At 28.7% G+C, this 27,529-nt stretch overlaps 3 protein-coding genes across 7 annotated transcripts; 2 read left to right on the forward strand and 1 right to left on the reverse strand.

Moving 5' to 3' along the window:
- The first annotated feature begins 591 nt into the window (after positions 1-591).
- LOC124491130 (uncharacterized) lies at positions 592-6,079 on the forward strand. The gene is given in 8 exon segments (XM_075734463.1): positions 592-1,143; positions 1,235-1,455; positions 1,457-1,646; positions 1,648-3,544; positions 3,616-3,864; positions 3,942-4,459; positions 4,537-5,449; positions 5,507-6,079. Coding segments are annotated over 7 exon segments (4,431 nt in total). The 5' UTR covers positions 592-1,143; positions 1,235-1,246; the 3' UTR covers positions 5,962-6,079.
- Positions 6,080-6,453: 374 nt separating this feature from the next.
- Positions 6,454-9,413, forward strand: Rab1 (RAS oncogene family member Rab1). 5 transcript variants are annotated; one of them, XM_075734469.1, is made up of 6 exons: positions 6,952-7,312; positions 7,477-7,519; positions 7,963-8,109; positions 8,186-8,351; positions 8,420-8,669; positions 8,753-9,413. In XM_075734469.1, exons 3-6 carry the CDS (start codon positions 8,096-8,098, stop codon positions 8,935-8,937), a joined length of 615 nt encoding a protein of 204 aa, XP_075590584.1. In that variant the 5' UTR covers positions 6,952-7,312; positions 7,477-7,519; positions 7,963-8,095; the 3' UTR covers positions 8,938-9,413. The 5 variants fall into 5 exon arrangements, with proteins under 5 accessions (XP_075590582.1, XP_075590583.1, XP_075590586.1 ...); XM_075734467.1 differs by lacking the exon at positions 7,477-7,519 and having other exon boundaries at positions 6,454-7,312; XM_075734468.1 differs by lacking the exon at positions 7,477-7,519 and having other exon boundaries at positions 6,502-6,970.
- Positions 9,414-9,761: 348 nt separating this feature from the next.
- On the reverse strand, positions 9,762-27,272 carry LOC124490518 (uncharacterized). Its single transcript, XM_075734464.1, has 6 exons — positions 27,159-27,272; positions 13,857-14,664; positions 13,454-13,775; positions 13,031-13,345; positions 12,194-12,969; positions 9,762-10,713 (listed from the first exon to the last, which is right to left on the reverse strand). The coding sequence occupies exons 2-6, from the start codon at positions 14,314-14,316 to the stop codon at positions 10,103-10,105; spliced, it is 2,484 nt and encodes an 827-aa protein (XP_075590579.1). The 5' UTR covers positions 14,317-14,664; positions 27,159-27,272; the 3' UTR covers positions 9,762-10,102.
- Between the last annotated feature and the right edge of the window lie 257 nt (positions 27,273-27,529).

Genomic DNA, 27,529 nt, shown 5'->3' on the forward strand with positions numbered 1-27,529 from the left:
ATGAATAGATTTTTTTTTAGAAGCATATTTATACAATGTTAGTTGTTTTCGAATCTACGATATTATTGCCCAATTTATATGTTGAAATGAATTTTTTTTTTTTGATTTCAACATTGAATTTTGAAAAAAAGAATTCTATTAAAAATGATCAAATTATTTTGGATTTTCAATTTTCATTCGATTTTGTTTTTGATGAACAAAATACATCGGAATGGATTTTATTAGGATCGAACATAATTTTATGTGAAATTTTTTGTTTCGTTACTGCTGGCTATTATTGACATTTTCGAAACCATTTTGATCAATTGAATTTTCATATATGAAAACATCGATCGATCATTGATTAATACACGTAGTTTTAGGGAAAACCCAGGTGAAATATTCATCGAATAATTACACTTGATTGGCGATTAATTGTCGAAATTCTTAATGCGCGCGTAATCTAAAACGTTTTCGAAATTACCGAAAATATTCCATAAAGTATTTTCACAAGAAAGTTTCTAATTTTTTTTTCCCAATCCTATTTGATTAAAATACGGACAAATAATAATAGAACAACGACATTGATAATATATAGAATTAAAGAAAAAAAAACGACATTTAATCCTGATAATAACTGAGATTGTCAAATCGAAAAACAAGAATCGATCCATTTCGAAAACATTTAACTTCCGACTAGCCAATATCGACTAGTTCGATCTTCGATTTTATCATACGATCGATCTCGAACCTGCCTGTTTATAATAACACAATCGTATAAGCATCGGATTTTCCATTCAGCATTCATATGTGTATGATCTGATTCGGAAATCGATCATAAGGATATTGGTCAATTCATTTTTTGGACAACAGCTGCCGGTTTTGATCGCGAGCAAATAGAGAGATAGAGAGGGGACGTTCTTGTTTGGCACACAACGTGTTGTGTACATTGTCTATTGCAGTTTGGCTAGTTTGTTGTTGGCTGCGTGTGTGTGTGTGTGTGTGTTTGTGGCTGTATATGAGTCTGCACAAAGACATGTACTTTTCGATCACACAATTACTTTCTCGCCGCTCTTGATTTTGTGTTTGTCCAAATAATAAAAAGTTTTGTTGTTGTTGTGATCACTTGATACTTCGAAACAATTGTTACTTCGAAAATTTCCCGTAAGTATCGATCCGATCATCATTATCATAATTTATTTTTTCAATTTGATCCTCATATTGATATTGTTAATCATCATTAAAATAAATATAGTTGACATTGACAATGTCTTCGGAATGTGAATACGAAATCGATCAACAAGGTGAAGGTGGTTCCGATGATCACCATTCAGATATGATTGTCGAACAACATGACACTCCAAATGTCAATGAATTTATGGTCGCTCAAGAGATGATCATCGCTAATGATGTTGAAGCTGAAGCCGAAGATGAAGATGATATGGTTGATGATGATGATGACGTTGAGGAAGATTCTGGAAATTGACATTAATCAAAATGGTAATCGAAGCATGATACAATATAATGATGATGGTGAGAATCAAAATTCATCCAACAATGAAGATTCAAGTGGTGGTGATGGAGGTTCTGATTCTGGTTCGGAAGCTGAATCCGGTTCATCCAATGACGATGATGATGATGATGATGATGACGAAGAATCTTCAGGTTGATAAAGACGAACAACAATCATTACAACAAAACGATGAAGAGGATGATGACGAAGATGATGAAGATGAAGAAATCGATATAAATCCTGAATCAGAAAACAATCAACAAGAACAATCAAAACCAAGCTCACCATTGATGATTAATCATCAATCGCAAGAGATCAAATCATCTGGACAGCTACCAACATCTAAACAATCATCGGCTGATCAGCAACAATCACGTGATGATTCAGTCGTCGATCAGAATGAACAAATTGATGATGATGATGATGATGATGAACAAGAAGATAATCATGAACAATCTGAACCAAAACAATCCGAAAGAAAACCACGACAAGGTTATGAAGATGAAGCTGAAATCGTTAAGAATTGTGATGAAAATGGTGTATATGGATGGGAAGATTTTCAAAATACAAAAGTAAAACCATTCTCTAAAGAAGAATATGAACGATTTCAGCAACCATTTCAATATGGTTGGAAACGTGAACTTGTACTTCGATGCACTGGTAATCGTGGTGATAAAAAAGCCGGCGATGTATATTATCATACACCAAATGGTTCAGCAAAACTTCGAAGTTATGTTGAAATGAATTTATTCTTGCGACGTAATCCTCAGATTACTGAATTGAATGTAACAAATTTTACATTTGCTAAACAGCCAATATATCGTCCACCGAATGAAATAGTTCGTCATGCTATGCAACGTGGAGCCAATTTTGTTGAACGTCCATTTGCATTTAATCAACATATACGAGCTAAACAACAATCACAACAACAACAACAAAATAATAATCAACAAAGAAAATCTATCTCAAATCAATCATTATCACTTATTGCGACCAATAATAATAATAATAATTCTATTATATCAAATAATGAAGATTCTAATGATCATACTGATGGTGGATTTGGTCGCGGTAAACGTAAACGTGTTGTACCATCACGTTATGATGATGAAGAAGTTGATCTACCAATGAACAAACGTAACAAACAAAATCATTCGAATCGTGAATCATATTCAAATAGTAATTCAAATGATGGCCATTCACCACAATCATCAAATAAAACATCGACAACAACTGGATCGGCAACGAAAATGTCGGCACAGGAACGACGACGTGCACTACAACAACAATTATATCATCAGGTTAATGAAGAAGTGAAACGAGAAAAGGAACGTCAACAGCAGCAGCAGCAACAAAAACAACAACGATCGGCAGCTACTGTATCAACTAGTGCAGACAAAGAATCTGGTCGAGGTTCATCGTTACTTAAAATGAAAATCATTAAAGGACAAAATGGAAATCGAAAAGTTGATCAAAATGGTGAATTATCACTTTTAACGAAAGATTCCGTTTCTAATCAACAGCAGCAACAACAACAACAGAATGGTCATGTTGATGATGAGAACGATATTAAAGATCAACCACAACAACAACAAGAAGAACAAAAACAATCCGAACATCGTATGAAAGATGATGATGAAGTACAGCCGCCACATTGTCGTCAACCATGTAGTACTAATTGTCCAGGTCGAAGAAATGTATTGCCCAATCTAATGTGTTATCGTTGTTTCTGTCTATTTCATTTGGAATGTGTTCCGGATGGTGTTTTTCTTCAAAACAATCTATTTGCTTGTCCAAATTGTGTGACGGACGATGATCGAGCAACAGATGAATCGGCCATTAAAAATGGTAATATGGAAACAACAACCACCACCACTATACCGATCACTTCGTCCACATCTACAACATCGTTATTGATGGCAAATAATAATTCAAAATCATTGATGAAAAAATTGAATCCAAATTCATTATTATTGAAACAACAATTGACTAATCCATCGAATTCATCATCATCATCATCAACACGTCAAAATAATCATTCCATGATCAATGGTAAAATCTATAGAATTGAAATAAAAAATTTTCCATTAATAACTTTTTTCCCTTTGTTTTTTTTTTAAAAGATGCCACCCCATTGAATGTTGGTTCATCGAATAAAAAATTGTCAAAATTTCAACGTAAACCTAATAATAATAATAATAATGAATCTTTATTATCAATGAATGGCCATAATAATAATAATCATCATCATCAGCATTCGAATTCAATGAAAAATATGAATGGACTAATGCATACATCATCAAATCATTTAAATAAAAATCATTCAGATGGTTTTCATAATGTTAAAAATAAAAAAACTTCCAAACGTATTGGTATGTTATTTTTTCATTCACCATTGTTGATCAATTTATTTTATTTGTGAATTTTTGTTTGTTTGTTTGATATCTAGTTCCTCATTATTTATCGACATCACCTTCGTTATCACCTCATCATCATAATTCAAATTCATTTTCAACACAATCTTTAAAATTTCAACCAGGTATCAATCATATTTATCGTTTAGCAGAATCGGCTAATGGACGTTCGGTTGTTATTAAAGATCGAACACAACCATTACCATTGTTGGTTAATGGTCATCATTCATCATCATCAACAGCAACTATAACAATGAATGGTCATCATTCATCTGGAACGAATAATAATTTGACCACAATGAATTATAATTATTTGGATAGTGCACAAAAATTATTACATGAAAATCAAACATTGTTGAATGAAACGGCTCAACAAATGGCACGTACACAATATTATTCAACATTGAATCATGGTGCTGGTGCTGGTGCTGCTGGTGGTGGTAGCTATAATTCAAAACAGCCAATTAATCCAAAATCAAAATGGTTGAAATATCAACAAAAACGTTTCAATTTTTTCAATCGTTTTGATTCATTATTATCTATTCTTGTAAAGGTTTGTATATAATTATCCATTTCTGTTTTCCTGATTGTTGTTTTCATTTCATTTTTTTTTTGTTTGATTCGAAATAGCTTGTAGAATATCTTGATTTTAAAGACATTTTAAATCTTCGTCTTGTCAATCGACAATGGTCATATCTACTTTCAATGCCTATCATATGGAAACATTTACGTTTGAATGGTTTGCCCATATGTGATTGGGAGAAACTTGGCTCAGCTATTCGATGCTCAAAAACTTGGTTAAAATCCATTGATTTTACCGGCGTTCGTATCGTTTCAAATTCACATTCTCCTCCTAGCAAATCAGCATTGACTCGAAATGAAAAAATATGTCATTTCTGGAAAGGATTTCAACAAATTTTACCTGAAATTGATAATATTGAATTGCTTAAATTTGGATCCGTTCCATTGTTTGTAATCGATGATGTATTGAATGCAATGGAAAAACAACCATGGACAAGAATTCATACACTTATTGTTTCGAATCTATTCGACAATGTTGATCCGAATCAATCTTGTTCGATAAAATTTTTATCAAAAATTGCTTCAATTAATAATTCATTGAAATTACTTAAATTTGATTCAAATAATGGTTTGGTATTGAACGACGATCCGCATTCTGAACAATATGAATCGATTCTATTGGCATTGAAACAATTATCAAAATTACATACATTTGAATGTGTATCATTGAAAGATTTTACCGTCGAACAATTTGCTCAATTATTTGATCATCTTAACACTAATCGTTTGAAACATTTATCAATTGGAAGTTGTTCCACATGGTTTATTCAGCCAGAAAATGATGATTCATCAAAAGTGGAATGTTTATTCGAAAATTTATCAAAATTTTCCAATCTTACTTTTCTAAGATTACGTGATGTCATAATAAATTCTGGTCACTCAAGTCATTTGGTCAATCTATTTGAATCGTTAATTATTGTCGAAAATTTAATTTTAGAAAATATTATCATACAAGAATCTGGTAAGATTTTTTTTTCATTATGATTATCATGAATTGAATTTGTTTTTTTTTTTCTAGCCAAACAAAACTGGACATCATTATTGGCCATGCTGAAATCATTACCATTGCGACAATTTCATCTCAGTTCTTCAGATCCATTTACGAATCGTTCAATTTTCGAATCTTTGATACAATTATTATCCATGCAAAAACGACGATTTTTACATATTCGTTGGTCAATAACAGTGAATATTGATGACATGGGCCATTGTATGGTACCATTATCATTGATATCGTTTAAACATTCAGAATTGAATGATGAACATGGTAAAAAATTTTTGAAACAATATTTTGGATCCATTCAGCCTAATGATGATTCATTTCAATTGATACAATCATCGATTGGATCGTCTGATAAAATGATTATATTGATAGAAATTGAAACATTGAAAAATTTAATTATAACAAAATTGCCCTCTTTTCTTCGCAAAGATCCCAACATTTTTTCATCATTGGAAATTGTTCCACAATAATCACATTTTATTATCAATCAATATATATATGGATTTTGACTGTATTTGCATCTTTTTTTTTGGTTCTAATTTCTAATTAATAAATTCTTCCTAGTCTTGACGAACTATCCACAAACGATTTGTCTATTTTTATATTTATTTTAATCAATTTTTTAACCATGTAATCATTATTATTATTAGTTAGATGCTTTAATTTAACCAAAAAAAAAATTCAATTTAAAATTTTTTCGATTCATTCATAGACAATGTATATTAGACAACAAAAAAAAATAATAATATACCAGTGATAGGGTAGTAGTCTAGAATTAAACTATGAATATAAGAAAAAAGGTGTGACCATGAAAATGTTGTTCATTCTAATATTAATGCCGTTATCATTTTTGTATACCCTTCTTTGCTGACGTTCATTTCAATGCTACTACATCTGTGATACCAAAAAAAAAAAAATCACCAATTAACTCATTGTATGCATTTTTTTTTGTTTGTTTGTCTGTTGTTTGTGTGTATGTGTTGTGTGTATATTGGGTTTAGCTTCGTCATCATTCGATGGTATCTGCATTAAATAATTGTGTGTGTGTGTGTGAATGAATACGACGTTGTTGATCATCATCATATTAACCATCAACCATCAACCATCATCATCATCATTATCATTGACGACGCATCAATGATTATCATCATCTGAATTTTGCTGCTTCTCTTTTCTTTTTTTTCGGGACCACAAGAACTTCGAGTTTGTAGTGTGTGTGTGTGTGTGTGTGTGTTATACCTCTTTGCTTGAATGATTTCATCGGTTCGTCATTATATATTGTTTGTTACTGTTGACGGGCAATCTTTTGTGTTTGATGCTGTTTTTGTTCATCGTTTATTCATCCAGTTTTTTTTATATACACTATTACTTCTGCTGCTACTGTTGAACATTTTTTTCCACAATTATATTATAAACATCATCATTAATCCCGATATATCAACAATTTTTTTTAAAAAAACCATCATTTTCATTATTAAGGTTGCAATTATATTGAATCACATCATACGATTAATATACCAAAATAAAGAGAGAGAGAGTGAGGGAGAGAGAAAGCGATATACGAATCGAATAGTACACACACACACATACATGCAAAAGTTTTTTTTTTTGCTTTTCTAGAGCTCAAATATATTGGCGTTTCGTTTTATTATTTGTTACTTTCTCACTTTGTGTGTGTGTAGTATATGATTTTTTTTCTGGTTTTGTGCTATAAAGGGGGGGATCAATCAAATTCCAAATTCCGAATATACATATATTGAATCAATCAAATTCTTTTTTTTTCATACATAACGATTTTTTTTTCGCAACCATCACGAATAGGTAGGCTTCATTTGATTCTTTCTATTCTATAAACATTTAAATTTATATATATTCTATATATATGCCATGATGATGATTGTTGATATTAATGGAAAGGTAAGTGTTAGTTTTTTGTTTTTTGTCATCCATATTTCAAGTCAACATTAATTCTGTTTTTTTTGAAGGTTTTGCTGACGTGTAACCATCATCATCATCATCATCATATATGTAATGTGATAATAATAATTACCAAGTTGGCCTTGTATACGTTGTTTTGTTTTTATAATTCCGGAATTTTTTTTTCTTTCTTTCATCATCAATTTCCTCTTGTCGGAAATTCTTCATTTTTTTTCATCGCTAAATAAGCTGCTACCTTTATCTCATATTTCTTTTCGACAATTTTTTTTATTATTATTATTAACTACAGATAATTAACGAAACGAGGGGCGTGTTTGTGTGTGTCAAAATTGCTAGTGTGTGTGTGTGTGATTTATTGATTTCCATCTTAAAGTGATGTGAATGTGTGTGTGTAGAGTGTGTGTTAAGATCCCAGAATTATTACGCAATCAAATGGCTCAAATGGGCATTTCGATTGTGTCGCATTTTGATTTTGATTCCTTTTGTTTTCTCTGATTTTTTAATTTAAAATTTTTCGTTCTTTTTTTCTTTAGATTTTTTTTTAGATTATTGAACTAAACAATTGAAAATCTGGTCTTGATATTTATATTGTAAATAAATAAATTGTCGAAATTTGTATCAAACAAACAAATATCTACAAATTAAAACAAAACAAAACGAAGAAAAATGAATCCAGATTAGTAAGTTTGAATCATCATTAATCATGATGTTTTTTTTTCAATGAATATTAATCTTTTTCTTTTTCTTTTAATGTAGTGATTATTTATTCAAACTTTTATTGATTGGTGATTCCGGTGTTGGTAAATCATGCCTTTTGTTACGTTTTGCCGATGATACATATACGGAATCGTACATTTCCACTATTGGTGTTGATTTTAAAATCCGTACAATTGAATTGGATGGTAAAACCATTAAATTACAGGTAAGTGTATACGTTGTTTATGTTTTTGTTGTTTGGTTAATTTGGAAATTTTTTTTTATTCTGATTAGATTTGGGATACAGCCGGTCAAGAACGTTTCCGTACTATAACATCATCATATTATCGTGGTGCACATGGCATAATTGTTGTTTATGATGTAACCGATATGGAAACATTTCAAAATGTTAAACAATGGCTTCAAGAAATTGAACGCTATGCATGCGATAATGTGAATAAATTATTGGTTGGAAATAAAGCTGATGTGATTGCTAAGAAAGTGGTCGATTATACCACAGCCAAAGAATTTGCAGATAATCTAGGTATGTGATAATTATTTTTCTCTGACAAACAAACAATGAATGAATGAATGGTTTTTTTTCTCTTTTTTCAATTTCTAAAAAAGGCATTCCATTTATCGAAACTTCAGCCAAACAGGCTACAAATGTAGAACAAGCATTCTTAATGATGGCATCAGAAATTAAATCTCGAATCGGTCCATCAACTGCTTCCAACAAAGATACCGGTGGACAAACTATTAATCCAGGACAGACAACTTCAATTCATCAAAAATCAAGTGGTTGTTGTTGAATTTATATACATCGAATCGAATTTATATATCTATGATGAGTATGATTATAATGATCATGTCAAATTGTCTCACAAGAATCGCGATCTTTATTCTGCCCAACTGCTGTTAAATAACCGTTTGTTCATTTGAACATAATCATACTATAAACATAATAGTTGTCTCTACATACATACACACACACATACAAAAACATTTCGGTAAATTCAAACCAAACCTAATGAGATAAAAAACAATTTTCGATCCAAAAAAAAAAATGTTTGGCGGCAATATTAAACAATTGATATATTACAAAAAAACGTCATATTCTTTTTTCCACAATTTACACACACACACACATCACATACGATCCCTCCCCCACATACAAAAAAAAAACATTTATAATAATGCCGATATTTAACAACAACAACAACAACAACAACAACAAGAAAAAATCTTATTTAAAAAATAAATTTTAAAATTGTTGAACTTTTTACAAGTTTATCATATTTTATCGAATTTATTTATTGACAAGTTTTATGACAAATGAGTTAAAATTGCCGGTATCTCTGATTAATTCATCAAAGTGCTGCTATCTGTTAACAGTGAATAGAACTATGATTCCGTTTATTTCAGTCATATGATAATGTAGTTCATTCTATGATAATAGATGGCATACAGATACTGTAATGAAAAAAAAAGAAAATTCTTTATTCAAATTCATCAAAATAAAAAAAAAAAATGGAATGGAATAAATTCCGTACAAAATAATGTTCAAATGGAAATTTTATTGGATTTTTTTTTCATTGACATTTTTAAAGATATGTGACCGCGCGTGTGTGTGTGTGTGTGGAAAAAATCAAAATTACAAAAAAAAAGAATAGAAATAATTCGACAAAAGGGCATTTGATTTTCAGAATTCAGAATTTCTCTCTCTCTCTTTCTGGTTCGTTTGGTTAGTGTGTGTGTGCGTGTGTGTTGATGTTTTTATTATTATTATATACAAAACATGATGATAATGATGATGATGATGATGATGATTGACAATGATTATGGTGTAAAAAATAAAAAATATGTAATGTTGTCAACAATGACATAATGATAATGTTTATTTATTTTTTTTTTTTGGTTCCATTTTGTAATATTTGTTGCAAAAATATTGACCATTCAATATAAATATATCGATCATCAATCATTATTGTCAGTAATATTACTATTAGTCGAATGATCATGTTGTATTGATGATGATGATTGCGATGGTGATGGTGATGGTGATTTTGTTGATGGTGTTATTGATTCATTGTTGTTGTTGTTGTTGTTGCTGGTTAATGCATAATGTACATGATGATGATGATGATGACATTTTTGTCGTGTTCCAAGTTGTTGTTGTTGTTGTTGTCGTTCCAATGTTTCATTATTAGGTTTTTGATCCTTATTATTGTTGTTGCTATTATCAACAACAATGTTGTGATTTAATTTTATTGATGATGATGATGTAGTTGTAGTAGTAGTAGTATTAGTAGTAGATGTTTTATCATTACGATGATTATTATTCTGTTTAATATGATCATCATAGGATTTTTTTCCAATCATTAATGATGATGATGATGATGGTGATGGTGATGCTGCTGTCAATGATTTTTTTCCATTATTATTACGATTATAAGAATATTTTTGATGATTATTATTATTACGATTCATAATAGTTGTACGTGTTACATTTGTTGTTGTTGTTGTTGTTCCAGCCACAGAATGATCCATTTGTGAACGTCCATGTATATTTGTGTGACAGAATTTGTCTAAATATAATTTAAATAACAATGAAAAAAAAAATGAATTAACAAAACATACACATACACATACACAAACAAACAAATGAAAACAGAAAAAAAAGAAACGAATCATAATGGCCAAATGATTCAATCATCATCATCATCATCATCATCATTATCACCATTATGATGTATCAACAACATGAGCTTGAGTACAATAAATAAAAATAATGAAATGGAATGAATGAATGAAACAACAGAATAGAATTTTGTTGTGAAAAAAAATGAAATGAGAAATTTTACTTGATAGCCGTGGTGGTGGTGATGGTGGTGGTAGTGGGGGTGGTTATTCGTTCAATTCACTTTAAATGGCCATTTTCTCTGCCATCATCATCGTCATCATCATCATCATTATCATTATTATCGGGGAGAGAAGAAAAATAGCAAGATATTACAGAATCAACATAGACAACAACAATAATAAACACACAAAAAAAAATTCCATCATCATCATCATCACCGTTGAAATAGGATGTAATGGAATATAAAATTGTTTTTGTTGTTTTTGTCACTGAATGGATTCTGTTTGGATTTTTTTTTATTTTCATTTTCATTTCAATTTCATTCATCAATTTTTTTTTTGTTGCTTGATACTTTTTTTCCGATTAGTTTGCAACTATCCACCACGGTTTATTCGAGAATGATCATCACCAAAAAAAAAAAAAAAAATAAAAATAAACATAATCAGCATTATTATCATGACAACAATGACAATATCAGAATAGAAGGATTCTGAATCAAAAAAATAGGGAAAGATAGGATAATAATACCCTGATGACAAAAAAAAACAGCTAGAATTAAAATCATCATCATCATCATCAACAACAACAGTAACGAATTCATTATTATTGTATCAATATGGCTAGACCAGAATTTGTGTGAATCAATGAATGAATGATAATTTGGAAAAGTCTTTGATGATAATAATAACAATAGAGAATTCAAGTTGTATCCATTGAAGCGTATATTTACGATGATGATGATGATGAAATTTTATATTAATTTCCGTTAGTTTCCGACGCACACAGAATTTGCTGAAAAAACAAATTCATTGAATCCAATCGCTATCGATGATTACCTTTTACTGATTACTGAATTTTTTTCTTCTTGAAAAATCCAATTTTTACACATGAATAAATCATACAAATATGAGATTTTTTTTCTCCATCATTTAAAAGTCATTTAAATGATAAACGATTGAAACAATGTCCATAGACAGATTAAGTTTACTTGTTCCCAACTTTCTTATGATTTTTTCTTTTCTTTTTTTTGGTGGTGGTGGTCAATGTGGTTTATATAATGGTGATTAATGATTCGTTGGAAAGAAAAAAGTGGACAATCCAGTTCATTTGTTCATTCAGTAACCAGTATTACAGAATAATTTAATGGAATATAAATAGATAATGTACTGATCTATATAAGAATTTAATATTAAAAAACTACTTACGTGCTAAACATGGACAAAACATATTGACAAATGTACGGCGATATTTTTGTGATAATAAACAATAAAGAACAAAATTACCAGCCGAATTAATGGACATAAGTAGATTGAATATATTGCTCAATGCAACCAATATACAGCCATTATTTGATTCACCATCATATTGATTGAATGCTGTATATACTAATATAACAGCGGTTGGTGTTTGACATATAATAAATAATATGACAACAGCGATCAACATTATTGTAATACGAATTTCCTGTCTTGATGATGATGATGTAACAGCCGTAGCATTAGCACTAGCACTTGTTGTTGTTGAAGGCACATACATATTTGCATTTGCATTTGTATTTGATGATGATGATGATGATATCAATTTTCCACTTGTTGATATTGTTGTTTTTCTATTATTAGATTTTTTTGTTTGTTTTTCTTTACCCATTATCATACGTGAACGTTCACGATTAGAAATATGTACAGAACGTATTAAAAATGAATTGAATATAACCAACAATATTAATGGTAACAATACGAATAAGAAAACAGTCATATGATAATAAATATTACGATAAGTTTGATTATTTCCTAGTTCGGAAAATTCTGCCTCCAATGATTGTGATTGTGTTTGATTATCAAAACGTTCAACAATAATCCATTCAAATGGTGTTGGCAATGTAACCGAAAGACAAATAATAAATACACATAATATAACACGTTTTGCACGTGATTCAGTGCATATTATTTTGCCTTTGATTGGATGGCATACAGCAATATATCTGTAATTAAATAAAATTGAATGTAAAATCAATCAAAATCAATCAATCAGTGATGATTAACCTTTCAATGGTAAATGTAACGGTCAACCAAACCGATGTATTTGATGATGCATCCGTAATCATTGTGAAATATGGAAATAGATTCCAATAATAATAATAATCAATTGAATGTGCATTTGGATAATGTTTTAATGATAATATGAATGTAAATATTAAATAAATCATATCGAATATGGCCAATGCTGCTAGATACCAATTTGTACTTGAACGCATTCGACGTCTTGTCATAATGATCATTGTAATACTATTGCCAATAATACCAATGATCATGATTATTGGTACAAGTACACGTTGAACCCAGAATCGTGTTCCATCACTATTGGACAAAAAAAAAAATAAAAAATGAAAAAAATTTTCATAAACACAACCAAATGAAACAAAAAAAAAATTTTTTTTGATTACTGTAAATCATATATATACTGACCGGAAATGAATATATTCAATATCTGGACCAATGATTATGATACTATCATTTTGATAATCATGATTTTGTTCATGTATATCATTGGAAAAATTACCATTATCATCAACAATAGCCATAGCTATTGTTGATTCAATTTTATTGTCCATTTTTATTATTGATCTGATATTCTCTGTTGTTGTTGATGCTGTATCTGCCTGTTGTTGTTGTTGTCGTTGTTGTTGTTGCAGATTTTGGTCATCATCATCATCATCACCATTATTAATGCTGATATCTCTGTAATTTCTATTTTTGTTGTTGTTGTTGTTGTTTTTGTAGTTGTTGGCTACAATGAAAAAAAAAATAGAAGAAAGAAAGAAAATGAATCCAAATTGTGATTGATTAACTAATAACAATGGAATCTTACTATGTGAAAAATGATCATTATTTTGTCGTTGTTGTTGTTGTTGATCATGTTGGTCTTTGTTATTTTGACTACTACTGTTTTGATGATTATTATTATCGATCAACAAATTGGAATAATCAACAAAATTATTATTCAGAATATTATCTTTAATTGATGACAAAGATGATAATAATGGTTGATGATTGATATCATTGTTTTGTATTTGAGAAACATTCCAATGATTCTGTGCATTCTGTGATGGAATCGTTAATTTATTCACAGGAAATTGTTGTTGTTGAGCCGATTTTTGTTGTTGCAGAGATACTAGTTTCTCAGCATTTATCATCCAAATCATAACAGTCATCATTACGCTAATCGTTTTAATAATGTTATTATCGGTTGATATTATTGTTGGATGATGATTTGGATTTGGATTTGGATGGCCAGCCAATGGATTTAATCGTTTCAATACAACTAGCATATTGATTGGAAATTTTTTTTTCTTTCAATTATTTATAATAAAAAAAAAATTTTTTTTTTTTGCTGCTAAACAAAACCATCAATAACAAACAAACATTGACAGAGTTTATGAATGATGCTGCTGATGATGATAATAATGATAATGATAATGATAATGGTGACAATTGTGGCGTGAAATTCTTTTTGTTTTGCAGAAAAAAAAATTTCGTCTTCGTCGTCGTTTTATTCTGGATTTCTTTGAATTGAATTTCACTCCATTTCATTCGTTTCAGTTTCTTGAATTCTTTTGTGTATTTGATGATTTCGTAAATCGACCCCAAACAAAAAAAAATGAACCAATCTGATAAATCTGTGTGCGTGCGTAAAAGAAACAAAAAAAAAATTAATGAAACATTAATATCGATTGATTTGTCATTACAATCAATGTATATAATATATATTGAAAATGAATCATCAATCATCATGGCAGATAAATGACAAATTATTAGGAAATTTTAAACTTTTTTTTCTCTCCCATTGCTTATTTTATACTGATTTCAGAATGATGAATTCATATATGTCTATAGATTTACATTGAAAAAAAATGTAACAATGTAACAACATTGAACATCAAGTATCAGGAATATATAAAGTTTTTTGTTTTACATATTTTTTATCTTCTGTTTTTTTTTGCTTAAAATCGTTGAATCATTTGTTATCTATAGAATGTGAATTTTTTTCCAGTTTTTATGATTCCTTCGTCAAATTTTCACATCTAATTCAAGCCGGAAACAATGATGCGACAAAAAAAAGCTTTTTTCCGCTCTCTCTCTCCCACTCTTTTTTTTTCTCTTTTCAACTTTATAAAATGACAGCCATTTGGAAATTTTTATTTTTTTTTAAATTTTGCTTTCCGGACGAATAGTGTGATGGTAATGAATGAATAAATTTTTTTTTTGTTTGAATTTCATAAACAAATCAGATTGTCATTGGTTAAAATTTTTTTTCCATTACATTTTGTGTGTGTGTGTGTGTGTGTGTGTGGCGGGGTAGTGATAGAAACGAAAAATTCTCACTTTCTCTTTTGAATCACTTACTTGGCAAAATCACTAGAATCAGAATAAGAATAATGTAATGATATGGGAATAAGAATATTTTTTCATAACATTTCTCCGGAAAAAAATGCACAGAAAATAAATTGATTTTTTTTGTACCGGGGAAAAATAAATATCAAAATGAATTTCATTTGTACGTTTTTTTTTCACTGTTGTTACGTCAACCTAGTCAATGATTCAATTAAACAATCAATCAATGATTCTTTTGCCAATATGGATGATAACTTGCCCTTTTAGAATGCAGAATACACACACACACACACACACAATTGCCCGAAGGGAATTTGATGTGTGTTCGTGTGTGTGTGTTTTTTTACAGTTATGAAAAAAAAGTTGCTCAATAGATTTATCAAATATTCTCATATTTTTTTCATCTTCTTAGATCGTGATCATAATTATGATTCCAACAAAATTGAATCGATTATGATTTGCTTTAGATAGCCTAAATAAAAAGCTAATAGGCTAAATAACAAGAAAACAAAAAAACTTTCTCCAATCCAAAACAATGTTCCAACTTGGCAATAATCTTTGTTCACCACATTTTTTGTATTTGGCAATCAGAAAAACCAGCAAAAAAAAAATCCAACTTTAAATGATTTCAATTATGTTTCGCGGTTGGTATGCTACTGCTGCTTCTGCTGATAAACAAAATACCAATTATAATGAATCCTGGAACATAAAAAATCCTGAAAAACAAAACCAGCTTAAGTGTGTGTGTGTTTTGAAGCGAATGAATAATATGATTGTGGAAATTTGTACATAATCTGTTTTTTTTGGCAGTGTTAATAAATACGATATTGTGAATAAATGACGACAATGATGATGGAAAAAAAAGGAAAACAACCATTACCATTACCGGGTGAAAATCGTATATCCAAAAAAAAATGAAATGAAATTCCAATTCCACATAAAATTCGTATGTGTGTGTGTGTGTGTGTGTGTGCGTAAAAAAAATCCATTGAAAATATGCATGCACAGAATATTCTCAACGATGTGTGTTTGTGTGCAATGAAGGAAGACAATAAATTTTCTTTTCAAAGAATTTTCTCCAATAACTATTAGAATCTCATGTTGAATGAAATCATCAGTAAATTAAAGTTAAACATTCTAGATTGTTGAAGATTTTTGTGTGAGACAAAATTGAAAATAAAAAAAAAATGCCTGATACACAACATCGATGAAAGTTTTATCTCACTACCTTTTTTCGTCAAAATGGTAAACAGTGAGTGTCAAATCCATACACACACACACACACACACACACACACAGTGCATTGTTTGTTGGTTAATAAGAAAAAAAAATTCGTTTCACTTTTCATGTGTGTAAAAATGTCAAATACACAGAGAGAAAAAATCGTCTCAATATCCAGTCAATAAACAGCGTTACCATACAAATTCAATGGTAACGTTGTTTATTGACTGGATATTGAGTTAATCATTTGTAATTTTTTTTCTCTGTATACATGATTCTCTGTTCAATTGATTAAACTGCTGTAGTTTTTTTTTCAAGAATTTTTCGTTTTTTTTTCCATTTTGTTCTTCTTTTTTAATTTTTCTTTCTTGTATAATAATTAGTTAATGGATGATGAATACAGTGGTTATAACAATAATTCTTGAGCTTGGAAATTTTCAAGTGGATGAATAATTCATGTCTACAATTACAATTTTTTTTTCCTGTTGTAATAGAAATTGTGAAGAAAAAAAAAATTCCAAGATTCATCACCTTATTTTTGTCGACAAATTCCAATAAGATTATTCCATACCAGTATATTAGGTAGCTGTTATTCTGGAACATTTTGGATATATATCAACAATGAATGTGATGATTCCGAAGAATCATCACATTTATTGAAGAATGAAAATTCAATTTTTTTTTTTGTTTTTTTTTACATATATATTTACATTGAATGAAAGCAAAAATACAAGATGCAAATGATGATTTTCTAATTTAGAGATATCATAATAATCAAAAAATGTGTGACGCATTTAAGATCATGAGTAAATATTCACTAATCAATTTTACATACAGAATAAAGATTGAATTTTGTTAGAATTGGAGAGAAAAAAAAATTCCTAAGAGTTTTCTCTCTCTCTCTCAATTCCCAATTGTTGTTGTTGTTGTTGAATGTATTCACATCTGTTTCGAATATTTTTTTTTATTATAAGTACGCGTAACGATTTCGAGAAAAAAAAATAGTATGGCATAGGTTAAAGAAAAATTCAAATTAAATGTTTCACACCACCATCATCATAGTGTGATGGTATGTAAATCATAAAAAAAATTTTTTTTTGACAAAAAAAAATCTTAATGTGAAAATAAGAACATGATGACTTTTGGAATTGTTGACGAGAATAAAATATTTTTCGATTCTTCAATTCTTTATTTTTTTTTGTTGTTGAAATGTTTTGACATACATACACACACACATACACGAATGCATTGAAATTTTATTGATATTTACGATCAACGAGAATATTCTTAGAGAGAGTGAGAGAGAGAGAGTGAAGAATAAAGAGCTAACCTCTTCATGAAACCTGCGGCATCATCGGCCATAGAATTCATTCATTCATTCATTCATTTACATACTGAACAGAATTGCGATTTCAATTGAATGTTTTTTTTTCTCTCTCTCTCTCTCTCATTGAAATGTCAATTTTTATTTTTACCTATTTTTTTGGCCATAATGATGTTGTTGTTGTTGTTGTTGATGATGATGATGATGATGATCATTATAGAGAAAAAAAACATGAATTGAATTCAATTTTCCAATATTTGTTTTTCTTTCATCAACAAAAAAAACGTTAATGGATTCTCTCTTTTTTCTCACATTCTGTATTAATCATCACCACCATCATCGAAAAAGTTGTTCTGTCTATGTTTTATGACAATGATTTTGTGTTCAATAAATCATTTTTGGCTGGCAATAGTCAATGGCAATCCGAACGAAAACAGATAGAATAACAAAATCGTGATCGTAAAAAAAAATAAAGTGTCAAAACAAAATTCTAGTGAAATTCTGGCAAAAAAAAAATTCTCATCATCATTATCGATTGGACAAATAATAGAAAATCTCATGATTTAAATCCGTTATAATGAGGTTTTTTTCAAACATTTTCGTCGACGTTGTTGTTGTTGTTGTTTTTCGCTTGTCAATATTTCAAATCAACAACATTTTTTTATTCTGTCAACAGTGGTGATATAATAATAATCCTTGGAAATTTGAAAATCCAGAATTCAATTGGTTGAATAATCAAGTGACCATTGTTAATGAATACAAGAAAAAAAAAACGCTTGGATCTTATCTCTCATTGGCCACAATCGAATTTATTTCAAATGAAAAACAAATTCAATCATGAAAAGTGGATGGAGAGAGAGAGAGAGAAAAATAAAATAAAATAAATTGAACATAAACTGGTTAGATGAAACAGGATAAGTTTATTATTTGGTTGAATTTTGTTTTTGAATATTGAATTACATTTACATTTTCAAGGATTTCATTTAAAACCAAAAAAAATTGTAATGGAAGAGAGAAAAAAAAATGTAATGACGAATAACAATGTTTGTCTATTTACATTTGGATTTAATGTTGTCCATGAATCAAGAATAATTCAAGAATTGTCAATAGCCACAGAATTTTGTTTCTGGATCAAAAATAAATGAATCGAATTGTTATTCAATCAACAGAGGATGAAAAAAATGGTAAAAAAAACAAAAAACAAAAACAAAAAACAAAATACGATACTAAAAACCATGAAAATGGAAAAAACTAAAAAAAAAATCCAGAACTGAAAAATAATATTCTCGAAAGCTCATTCTCTCTCTCTCTCTCCCACTCACTTTTTGCGTATAGAATGACATTGTTTGATGAATAATATTGATTGCTTGCGAAAAAAAAACCGAAATAGCAACAACAACAACAGTGTGGTATATGAAAAATCAGAAAATAATTTCTAAAGCCTGTGCCTATGAATCAAAATTTATTTTTCGATTATGAAGATTGAGATGTTCCAAAAAAAAAAAAAAAATGAGACCAAACACAAACAAGTATGGCCAAATTTTTATATATTACATTATTATTGATGATCATATAGTCACTATATATATATATCTATTGACTATCATGAGATATTTATTTATGAATGAAATTTTTTTTCAATTTGATACTTTTTTTTCATATCAATAATGAACGAACAAATATGCTTAAACCAAACATAAACATGAACATAAAGGCTTTACAACAAAATAGTTTTGGATGTGATGTTTGCAATATAATCTGATGATGATGATGATGATGATGATGATTAACGAATGATCAACTCTTTCGTTTTTTTATTTTCATTTTTTGTTCCATAAAAAAATGACATAGACATTTTTAAATGAAATGAAAAAAAAATATGTATGATTGGTCAGTGAATATAGTTGCCAATATATTAATATTAATATTTACGATTGATCACTTAATTGATTGATCGATAAGTTCAATATAATCAATTGATAAAAAACTTTTTTTTTACTCTTCTGTTGGTCATTTGGTCATTTTATTTATTGAAAACGGAAAAAAAACAATTCACGTTTTGTTCATATACATGTATATTCAATATATATTCTGATTTTTAGCAATAAATCGATTCCGATCGAATAATATGAACGTGTCTGATCAAAAAATTCTTTGCATTCTAACAACATCGTACTGTACTCTGTATTTTGATGTACAAATAACATTCCATTATATCTCTTTTGGTATTTTGTTGGTTAACGAGCACACACACACACACACACATGACGACATTTTTTTTCATCGCCAATAAATCTAAGTAGAAAAAAAAATTCCTGATAAAATACTCAGAATATTCATACACGGGAACGCCAAAAAAAATTCTCAAGATTCATTAGTATAATCACATGGTGCAACAAAAAAAAAACAATCCATATAATGAAGCCAACTTATCATCATCATCATGATAATGTAATGATTTCTGGTATGGACCAAAAATTCTACAACAAAAAGATCACGAATAATTTTTTCTCACTCGATTACGTTTGTTTTTTTGTTTTTATCATCTATGATCACAATAGATTGATAATGAGAATGAAATTTTTCAACCATTGACCAATCAATGCCAACTGGAACTACGACCAATACGACAATAATGATGATGATGATGATGATGATGGCGAGAAAATTGAATTCTGGAACCGGTCAAAGCAAAAAAAAAAAAAAAAGTTTTATATGAACGTGAGTTTTTCAATTTTCGATACATTTAGCACTTTAAAATAAAAAACGTGTACACATTATAATGATGATGATGATGATGATTCAAGAGAAAAATGAAATTCAATTTCTACATTATTGTAATTTTAATTTTATCATCTGTTTTTTTCCGATCATTTTTTTTCCACTCACACACACACACACACACGCACACTTACATTACAGATACGAAAGAAAAAAAAATTAGATTAGATTACAAGACAAGAACTCATTGAATGAATTGTCATCATCATCATCATCAATTTTTGTTCCTGATCATATTTATATGAAATATGATTATTAGTTTCAGTCTATTACACAACTATTTTGACAATAGTTTCGGTGGAAAAAAATTAAAATTATCAACAGCATCAACGATATTTCAATGGCCTACCGATATATAAGACATAATTGAATTATCGATCATATTTAAGATCACAGACACAAAACACACACACACACACACACATGTATACACAACACACGCTATAGATGATAGTTTTTTTTTTGAATTTAAATTTTCAAATGATAATGAAATTACGATCGATTTTTTTTTACTCTTTCTTCTTCTGTTTATTTACAAGTTTGTTTGTTTGTTTGTTTAAAACTCTAAAAGTTGATATTTTTTCATTTTTCATTCTTGTTGCTCAATTTTTCTCTATTTTTTTTTCTTAATTGATTCTCTTGAATTCTTTACGTTAAAAACACACACACACACCAGCGAATATTTTCTTCATATCGACAACAAACATCCGTTTATTGACGACGATAATGATGATAGTGATGGTGATGGTGACAAAATTTTTATCTTTTCCTTACGACGGATGTTGATAAATATTCAAAATTTACTTATTCATTCCAATTCACAATCAATAGACATAAATACATTCGGTGTGTGTGTATCCGTGTGTGTGTGTGTGTGTATAAATTTTGTTGTTCCAAAGTATAAATAGTTTCAGCGAAAAAAAAAAATTTTACACACGTTTGACACATTTCATTTGGTGTTCTAAATATAATGTAAATTTCATCGTGTGTGTGTGTGTGTAGGTGTGGGTGTGGGTGTGTATGCAGTAACAGCAACATTTTTAGACGATTAAAAAAAGGAAAATGGTGGTCTAGTCTAGTTGAAAAAAAAGAATCATAATCATCAATCATCAATATTCAAATCAATTGATCCATGAATTTAATTATCCATTTCAATTAATATCAATTGTTTCTAGTTTTGTTTTTATCTCTTCTTCTACAATACAAATTGTGAATATAAACAATGAACAATATGTTTTTTTTTTATCACCAGAATTTAACAAAAAAAAAAATTAATTCCTTCGGGTATACATAAATCATTGTTGTTGTTGTTGTAATTGTCTTTTTGAAAAAAACAACAACAACAACAAACAACGCCGTCTGTACATAATAAACTGTGAATCGAACATGATTTCCTTTTCTCATTTTTGTTCTATCAAGTGTTAATAATAATAATAATAAACTCTCGTATATACAAGTGGAATACTGAAGAGAAACAACAACGAAAAAAAAAATCCAACCGGAAACATTAATAAAAATAATAATAAAACAACCATCCAAACAGACAAATAATAATGTTTCAAATGTAATACAATGGAGAATTTAATTCCTATGAAATGAAATAATGAAACAAATAATGTTGAAACATTGGCCAGTTAGATAACAATGGTGGATGAGTTTCTTTCTTTTTTTTAAATTCCTTGAAAAATGAGTGTTTGTTTTTTTCGTTTTTTTTTGTTTTTCTGGATTTTTTTTTTATAGTCTAAAATTTTGAACAGAATAAATACAACTAGCACTACTTTTTTTTGACACGAATATAGATTTAATTGGAGTCTCAAGAATTTTTTTGTTTCCTATTCTTATTCTGAATCATGATGATTACGTGCCGGAAATCATATCGATCGACTTAACATTGTCATGTTATCAGGATGCATTTGATTCTTTGTTTTAAAAATATAAATTAGAAATTAAATTTGAAGGAAAAATTGATGAAAACAATAAAAAAAAAATTCCAACAACAACATCATGGTCATCATTATGATTGACCAAGCCTATGATTCATATTCTATCTCACACACAAACACTCTTCATATATGGAATAAGAATCCATTTTCAAGAATTTCCAATGAAAATGTCCATAGGTCAATGTAATACATGAAATAATTTTAAATTCATTCCACATACACACATAAAGATGATTTCTATTCATTGGAATTTCCATGGTTTTTGTTTTTTTTTTATTTCGTCATCATTCGTATGAGGAAAAACAATGTGGAACAAAAAAAAACAAATGACAGAACCAAAACAAAAAAAAAATGAAATTTCATTTGTGAACTTTGGCAAAATTCAAAACTTTTTTTTTCAAACATTCTATGTGTATGGTTGGTTGTTTTTTTTTGCTATTCTGGTTGCTATTTTCAACCAGAAATTTTTTTTTGGATCATGACCATGGATGTAATTCAAACTAAAAATAACAATGTGAAATAAATGTGGCCAAAGGCGAAATTTTTTGCCATTTTTTTTTGGCCACAAGCTGAATTTAATGAGTTTTCATTTTAATTAAAAAAAAACCAAAACCAGAATAAAAAATTGATCAACGACAACAAAATGATCAATTATTTGAATGGAATTTTTTTTTGTTTTGTTTCTCCTTATTCAACAGATTTTTCATTTTCATTTTAAATTAATGAATCTAGTAGACTAGGTATTTTTTTTCCAAACAGCCACACATATAGTAGTAGTATTTGATATATATGGGTACAATTCTCAAGTGATTCTTTGATGTGATATAAAAGTTCGACAACTTGGTTTATTTTTGTTTTGTTTTTGTGTTTTTGTGTTTTGCGTTTTGTGTTTTTTGAATATTTAGCATTTTTTTTTGTTCTTGCACACACACACACACATTTCATTCATTCAATCATGATGTAAATCTTTTGTTTTTCACCATTCTGTTGTATTATTATTCAACAAAAAAAAAATCCAATTTATCCATACAGTACTACTGCTACTAATTCCAATGGTTAATGTTGCAAAAAAAAGTTAAAGAAAAAGAAAAACTACTTAAAATTGATGATGATCATTTCATCATTATCCATTACAATGACCAATGGTCAATTTGGTTTTGAATTTTCTTTTATAATTCAAGAGGATTTATTTATATGCTTATTTATTTACTTTTAATCTTAAATGACAATTTTTCGCAACAGCAACAAAAAACGCCTATGAATTGAATGAATTGTGAAATGAGAAGAAGAAGAAGTGGAACAAAAAAAAAAAATCTTGATAATTCCAGATTGGATACTAGAATTTTCTTCATATTCTGTTTTTTTATTTTTCATTCACACAAACGGTATTGAAATTTTTTTTTCAATTTCAAGTTTTAAAAATGAAAAAAAAACAAGAATTGGTTGCCATGCTATAATGATTCATGGTTAATGATGAAAGCAAAAAAAAAGAAAGAGAGAATATTCTGTGTAGGAAACATTGAAAAAAAAAAATTTTTTTTTTTGACCATTTCGGCTTTTTATTCAAGTTGATGATGTTGTTGTTGTTCTAGCTGTTGACTAATTATTTTTGATCCAACTGTACACAGCAAAAAAAAAAATTTGGTATGATTTTGTAACTTTGTCCCTGTCGTATTTCGTACTTTTTATTTGTTTTCATCTTTAATTAATGAGTTATTTATTTATTTATTTATTTTTCTGATTCTTTTTCCACAGAAAAAAAAACTCATCACTGTAAAGGGCCACAATGATGATGAGTATCAATCATGAGAATCTCATTTTTTTTTTATATTTGTATCGATTCAATTTTTTTTATCGGTGCTTTTTAGTTTAATCGCACTTGTTCATCAATATATAAACATTGAATTAATTAAAAATTGGATACAAAATCCTGGTAATCACAAAAAAAAAATGATGACGATGATGATGGAAATATAATGATTATAAATCTAAATGGTGATTAAATGTATTGAAAAATAAAACTCATGGTTGGTAAATATAATTCTTGATAAAGAATCATCATCATCATCATCATCGTTTTTTTTGTTTCACTATAGTGTTTGCATATTATGCAATGCGTGTGTGTTTGTTTTTTTTTTTTTTTTTTTTTTTGCTATTTCCAAACATCGCTGCCACACACACACACAAACATTTTAATTGACATTTTTTTTTTCATCACCATCAACAACAGAATCATGTGATTATATTATATCGATTCTATGACGATGATGGTGATGATAATGATGATGCCGTCAACATTTACTAACAAAATTTTTCATAAAAAAAATGATAATGTATTCATCATCTTATGAAAATGGAATCCACAAGAGACATTTTGAAATTCATATGAAAGGCATGTTAGTTTTCATGTTTTAATTTGTGTGTGCAAGTGTGTGTGTGTTGTGTAACCAAAACCAATGAACGAAATAGCGAGAGTGAGATAGAGTGAGACAGAGAGACAATAAACATCTATTTTTTTTGTCTGAAACAAGAATTTTTTTAAATTTTTGTTGTTGTTGTTATTGGTTGTTGTTAAAAATCAACATAGACAAAATGAATTCAGTGTAAATAAATATGATGGTTCATTGATTTTATTTATGTTGCCATCAAGAATCTATATATTAATAAAACCCAGAAAAAGTAAAATTGTTCATGTGATCATTCATATATCATATCAAGATGTATTTATTTGCTCAATGGACACACACACACACACATTTCAAAGTGCAAAAACACAAAAACGAAAAAAAAATTGTTAATGGTGAAAAAATGAGTGATAAATAACAATAATAATAATAATAATAATAATAACAAGTTATGACCTGATCGTAAATCACATAAAAAAATGAATGAATGAATGAATGAATGTTTTGTCAATAATGAAATGAAAATGAAATAAAACACATCAGTTTTCAGTGTACACACCGGAAATAACAATAACTGTCCATATATTTTTTGTCTCTAAATAAAGCTCAAAATAATAACATTCATTCTAGTCGATGATGATGATGATGATGATGATGATGAATATTAGCAAGTTATTCGTAAATTATTCCTATGATGTTTTTGTTGTACTGGAAATATATGTCTTCAAGGAAATGGTAGCGGTTCATGGAACAGGAAACTAAAACAACAAATGAGATGAAAATTATTGGAACATAATAAAATATAAGTGCAACAGGAAAAATGAAAATGAAAATGAAATGAAAAAAAAACTAAAAACCTTAATGGCATCTCTCTCTCTCTCTCTCTCTCTCTCTCTCTCTCTCTCTCTCTCTCTCTCTCTCTCTCTCTCTCTCTCTCTCTCTCTCTCTCTCTCTCTCTCTCTCTCTCTCTCTCTCTCTCTCTCTCTCTCTCTCTCTCTCTCTCTCTCTCTCTGGACAAATTATAATACAATGGACAAAAAGAAAAAAAAATAAAAACAACAACAAACCGAAACAATCGAATGTAAAATGAAACATATATAATATGTAAAAATAGATCTTCCGTATTTGTTGTTATCAATTCTTTTTTTTTCTTCTTTTATAACTGAACAACAACAACAACAACAACAACAACAAAATTGGAGCAAATATATTCACTTTGTTTGAATATAATGTGGTAAAAATATTGTCCATTCCATTTGTTGTTGTTGTTGTTGTTGTTGTTGTTGATCGAATAACATGGAACATCTATAGTAGTTACTTGAAGAAAGTAAGAGAGAGAAAAAAGGTTTTATGTAAAAAAAAAACAAAGTACCAATATATCAAATAACACATAAGGCTGATCGGTCAACAAATGTCCAAGATCAAATGTATTCCACTACAGTAGCAGTAGTAGTTGGGAGAAAATGGAAAAATAAACAACCAAACGATATTCATATATATGAATATATAAAAATTATATAAGTACCGACAAAGTGTTTCCCTGTTTGAGCTTACATTTTTTTTTGCAAATTCTTTATATTCGATGAAAAATTTTTGCCATCATTTCATCATAGAAACAAAAACTTTTTTTTTTTTGGTACAAATTTAATTTGGACTCTCCATTCATTTTGGTTTTTCATTTTGTTCCAAAATGTCATGTTCTTAATATTTTTTTAAGTGCAATAAGTGTGTGTGTGTGTGTGTTTGCACAGATAGAAATGAATGTCTCATTGGAAATCATTTCTTTGATGGTGAAAAGAAAAAATTGAAAACGAAAAACCACGATATTTCTTTCTTTTTTTTTGTCGTTTGTTTAATTAATTTCTCACATACACACACACATGAACAATGTAATGCAGAAATAATGAATATAAATGTTTCTGTGTAATTATAAGGTGTGTGTGTGTGTGTGTGTATGTGCTTGACCAATGACCAGAAATGATTATGTTTTGCACAGGAAAAATTCATTATTCGTTGCGATTGCTGTCATAACCGCCATATCAGACGTGTTCGGTGTATTTATTGAATCATTTTTTTCGGCCAACAAACAAAAAAACTCTACTTACATTTCTGTTTTTTTTATTTTCTTTATTCGGCTTTCAAAATTATTGATTAATTTCAATCATTTGATCAACAAACAAAGACTGCAGTACACAGTTATGATATGATATGAATGTAATTAAAATTAAACGATAAATGAATGAATGAATTTACACGATAAAGTAGTCATTGGTAGTCAAGTTTTTTTTTGTATATTTTTATTCTATTAATTTAAACAACACAACAAAGTCAAATAAAAACACAGAATTCAATTCTATATAGAATTTCTTTTTCATTTAATTCAACTGTTTGGCCATTTATCTTATTTTCGGTTTCTCATTTAATGGCTATAGATAAGAATATTCTCTTGCTTGTTTGTTTGTTTGTTTGAAAAAAA

Source organism: Dermatophagoides farinae, chromosome 10 (assembly GCF_024713945.1).
Source record: "Dermatophagoides farinae isolate YC_2012a chromosome 10, ASM2471394v1, whole genome shotgun sequence".
NCBI lineage: Eukaryota > Metazoa > Arthropoda > Arachnida > Sarcoptiformes > Pyroglyphidae > Dermatophagoides > Dermatophagoides farinae.